The 4,649-nt window shown below is 36.7% G+C and overlaps 1 protein-coding gene across 1 annotated transcript; it reads right to left on the reverse strand.

The window, feature by feature from the left end:
• Window positions 1-295: 295 nt before the first annotated feature.
• LOC130981511 (probable apyrase 7) lies at window positions 296-3,699 on the reverse strand. Its single transcript, XM_057905102.1, has 5 exons — window positions 3,625-3,699; window positions 2,617-2,930; window positions 1,914-2,416; window positions 1,073-1,416; window positions 296-924 (listed from the first exon to the last, which is right to left on the reverse strand). The coding sequence occupies exons 1-4, from the start codon at window positions 3,697-3,699 to the stop codon at window positions 1,106-1,108; spliced, it is 1,203 nt and encodes a 400-aa protein (XP_057761085.1). The 3' UTR covers window positions 296-924; window positions 1,073-1,105.
• Between the last annotated feature and the right edge of the window lie 950 nt (window positions 3,700-4,649).

The raw sequence follows: 4,649 nt of genomic DNA on the forward strand, positions 1-4,649 counted from the left end.
ATAATCAATGAAAAATATAAATAATGTTTTAAATAAATAAAATTTTTATTGTATTACCTGTTTTATTTGTTGTATAGCAACAGTTGGATTATTAGCTGGTTGCGTAAAATGCTTAAATGAAGGCAACATTTGATTGAGAATTTCTATAAGCAATATTTTCTGCTCAATTATATACTAAAAGAACAATCGGTAAAGGTAAAAAAAAAAAAAAAAAAAAAAAGAGTGCAACACATTGCTGTTGATGGTAGAGACAAAGATGTAGTTCTTTCTTAATCAAATTTTGGTGACTTCATCCTTATCGTTCAATAATGACCCGTTTTGTTGTCTTTACGTTTTATTATTTTGTTGTCTTGATCTATAATTGCCAAAACCAGAAGCAAATCCACTCTTCCACGCCATGTTCATTCACCAATAATTGGCTCCATTTAGACCAAAAACACTGTACTTATACACAGCACTAATGTTGTATGGTGTAATAGAAATCATATCCAATGGCTTGTTTGATGTATAACATGTTTGTGTACTTATAACTCCTCTCTGTGGTTCATCTTTCTAAGTCAATACTCATCTATGAAACAAGGGGAGATTCTCTAATCTCTATAGTAATGGCACCTAATTAGTCTAAAGAATGGTATTAACTACAGAAAACAGCCATGAATTAATATGGATCTAGTAAACTATGTTAGCCATTGATGCTTGAGTAGCACCACAAAAGCTACAATGCTGAGGCAGAAATGGAGATATCAAACAGCTATAAATCGTTCCCGGTTCGAGTGCTTAATGGAAATGGATCCTTTATAATCTGGAAAATCCGAATTGACCATGTAGTGTAAATTTCCGCAATTGCTTACTTGGCATGATCAACTCAATTTTTCATTTGGAATCAGTTCTTCTGGCTGCTGCTGCATCTTTAGCTCCACTTTTCTGCAAGCCAAAAATCTATAAAATATGAGACAAATATAAATTCTTTTACCCATAGAAAAATCACCAGAAAAGATTGTTTGCTTGCTTGACTAACTTATGTTCCACTATAAGTAAGTATAGAGAAATATGTTAATGTAATTATTCATACCAATCAATGTTAATGTCTACAGAAAATGATTCCCTAAACCTTCACGAGATGTGCTTCAGCCACCGAGGAATCCAGGTCTTCGCGAGATTGTGACTTCCTACTCTGCAGCCGCATCTGAGTTCTATGGGGAGACCAGAATGCGCCCATAGTATTGCTGTCAAACTGCATCTGCCCTAAACTTGTCGATGAAAAACTATGTGAAAAGCTACTGGCTGAGGGGTACAAGGAAGATTCCATAAGCTGGATGCCACCACCTTCATCACCAAGACCATGACCAACGCCAAAAGGGCTACCTTGTGAGCATGCGACAGTTGGGCTGAGTGGCATCTTTATTCTTCCATCCCCTGAAGACTCATAGGCATAAACAACTCTAAAGCTCAATTATACAAGGACATCGTGAACAATGCAAATAGGGTGCACAAATCAGCCCATGATAGCAGTTTTGGTTATAAATGACTCTACAGAGCTAAAATCATGCCTAAAACAGTTGAAAAAAGAGTTAATGATCAACAGTTGCAACAACTGCAGCTGGGATGCATAATGAGCAGACACTACATAGTGACTAAGTTATAATAGTAAAAATTTAGTGCAAACATGATCAATAGTATTGTTTGATCTATGTAGCTGATCCTATCTAGTTGGATAAGACTTTGTTGTTGTTGTTCTTGTAATATAATATTAAGAGTCTACCACTTATACCATATCTAGTAGTAAAAGTCAAAACTAAATCTAAAAGATAACAATTGACAACTCGATATGCATCTCAAACAGGTGTTGAAGAAATAGTTCATCAGCTAAAGTTATTTGTTAATCAAAATCAACACGTATTTAAATAGCTTACTAGAGTTGATTGGACTCCATCGCTGGAACTGAAAAGGAGATGGGATATTCAAAACAGAAGCACTGAAGACATTGCTATGTCTGAAAATGGGAAGATATTTCCTCCGGAAGAACCTTGGTATCGAATTGCCAACACATGATAAAGCACAGAGTAGGATAATCAAGGAAAGCAACAAAATGAGAAAAAGAATAAGGGGATTTATCTTCATTGGAAGCAATTCCAAACCACGAAACCCGAATCCGGTGGAATATGCTTTCCCTGCTTCCAACAAGGCAACACCAAGAGTCCAAGTGATACTTCCAGAGCCAATAGGTATTTGGTCATCAGTAATGCGCAAACCTTCTCTCAGCAGTGATGCAATGTATGGCGCTCTAAAGCAGTATTGCTCGATAAAGGGTTGAGGGGCAACACTTTTCTTTGCAACATCCCATTTCTTCCCGCAAAAAGTCCTGCCTTTTTCAACTACATCATCAAGTGTGGCCTCAGAACTCAAGTTGAAAAATCTATACACCACATAAAATCCAGAAATCACATAAAATCCAGTAAGATTCACAGATTAATTAACACTTATTCAACAATTATTCAACCCATAACAAGTTCACAAATTAACTAACAACAATTATTCAATAATTGTTATAAAAAAATTACCTAGAAGCTATAAGCCCTAGAACAGAGCATAGCAGATCCTGAGCAAGAGGAGAACAAGGGCACGACAGAAGGGATGACAGGTGGAACAGATATAGCGCCGGCGACGATGGAACAGAGCTGCTCGACAGAAAAAGGTGGCGAGCCCGGCGACGATGGAACCGAGCTGCGCGACGGTGCTTTCAAAGCTGAAACAGTAGCTGCACGATGATGGAACAGAGCTGCACGATACCGACGGTGGCTTCGAAGCTCGTTTCGGCGACGGCGGCGGGAGATGGACGGAGGTGAGGGAGTGAGATAGATGACGGAGAGAGGAAGGAGGAGCTCGAGGGTGATGGAAGGGATGGGTTCTCGTTTAGCCGTTGTGTGGAGCTAAGGTTGCTGGGTTGGGTAATTGGCTAGGGCATCCCAGCAAAACAATGGCGTCTTGCGTACGCAGAGACAGATGAGAGAGATCGAGGAACAGAGAGAGATAGAGAGAGAGGATAGGAAGAGGAGAGAAGAAGACCAAGAAGACCGAAACTTTGAGAGGCATAAAGGTTTTTTAACCCAAATGAAGAACAATTTTGGTTTTTTGTTTTTTAATATAGAAGAACAATTTTGATTTTTGTTTTTTTAATATATCTTTATTTTATTGTTTTAATTATTTAAAATTATAAAATTAAGATTAATTGAATTTTAAAATTTGATTAATTTAAAAGGATATTTTTATTTAATCAAATAAAAAAAAATATTTAAGTTTTTTTATAAAATTAAATAAATAAATGACTTTTATTTTTATTTAATTAAAAGGGTGTTTTAGTAAAAGTGGTGATATACTATATATTTAAAAAAGAAAAAATTAAATGTTGACGTAGAAAATAAATTCCATATGTTTTATTGTTATTTGTCCATATCTTAAACGTATCGATACGTATTAATTTATCGTCGTACCGTAGCAATCACCCAAAAATTTCTCCGGAAAATTGTATGAATTTCATCTTGTAATGAAAAGAAGTACTTACTAGAAAGTATAAAGAATTAATTTTATTTTACTTAATTTTATTTTACTTCCGCTAGCTAGTACCTCACGCGGGAAAAAAGAATAAGATGCCAACAAGTAATGATTCTTCCACCGGAAATGGAGAAGCCAATCCTGCATAATAATGAAAGGATGCCGCCACCAAATGAAGAAAGATAAGACCAAACCATAGGGAGAAGGAGCAATTAGAGAATATTATTTACAATTTCCGTGAAAGTCTATTGTTATCATGCAAGAAATTTCCGTGAAATTTCCTCGCACATGCTATGTTGCTTTCTATGAAATAACGTAGCAGATTTGAGTTGACTTGATTTCTTTTATCTCTCTCTCTCTTCTTTATATTCTCTCCTTCTGTGATTGAGGCAGAAGTAAAAGGAGCTCATTGGTGTTGGAAGCAGTAATCCGTAGAGAAGATAAAGAATGGCGGTGGTCGGTGTTCCAGTTGGGAGAGCGTCTAGCAAAAAAACAGAAGATGGTGGCAGAGGCTCCGGATCTGCTTCCATCGAGCAGCAGAGATGAAGAACAATATGCGAAAGGTGATAATGGTTGTTGATGCAGCGGCGGAGGTGAGTTGTGAGTTGTGCTGCTGCTGTGGCGGCAAGTTGACGATACCGGTGAAAAGAACGCAGAGATCTGAGATCCTGCCATTGGCGGTGTTGCAGAGGTAATTTGCTTCTTACAAGTTAGAATACTGACCTTCTTCTTCTTACAAATGAAATGTCACATTTAAGCTTCCAAATAACGATGGATCTGGTCTAGTGAGTGATAGAATGCACTCATGTTTATACATTTGTGTTTTGGTGAAATATTGGTTGAATGTCACATATGTGTTGCTCTTTTGGTCTTTCCAAGTTCAAAGTATTGGTTTTAAAAGGTTGTTTCAGTAATGTAGAAGTGCTGACTTACAATCTTTAATTGTATTTGGAAGATCACTAACTAAATGCTTCTTTATTTTCTTCAGTTTTAGAACTTTGTGAATTGTGATTAAGAACATATCTCATTTATTTTCTTCAGGTCTTGTGCAAACATAACGAATAAAACGGGACTGCCTATGCAACGGCTATTCCTAG

The sequence above is a fragment of the Arachis stenosperma genome, chromosome 5, assembly GCF_014773155.1.
Source record: "Arachis stenosperma cultivar V10309 chromosome 5, arast.V10309.gnm1.PFL2, whole genome shotgun sequence".
Taxonomy (NCBI): Eukaryota; Viridiplantae; Streptophyta; class Magnoliopsida; order Fabales; family Fabaceae; genus Arachis; species Arachis stenosperma.

What these genes read in the sequence shown, in the direction of transcription:
- LOC130981511 (XM_057905102.1), bottom strand. Translation starts at nt 3,699, where the DNA reads ATGCAGGATTGGCTTCTCCATTTCCGGTGGAAGAATCATTACTTGTTG. An exon ending in ATCCCTTCTGTCGTGCCCTT is followed by an intron (nt 2,417 to 2,616) that starts GTTCTCCTCTTG and finishes TGTGGTGTATAG; the next exon opens with ATTTTTCAACTTGAGTTCTG. An exon ending in ATGGAGTCCAATCAACTCTA is followed by an intron (nt 1,417 to 1,913) that starts GTAAGCTATTTA and finishes ATGAGTCTTCAG; the next exon opens with GGGATGGAAGAATAAAGATG.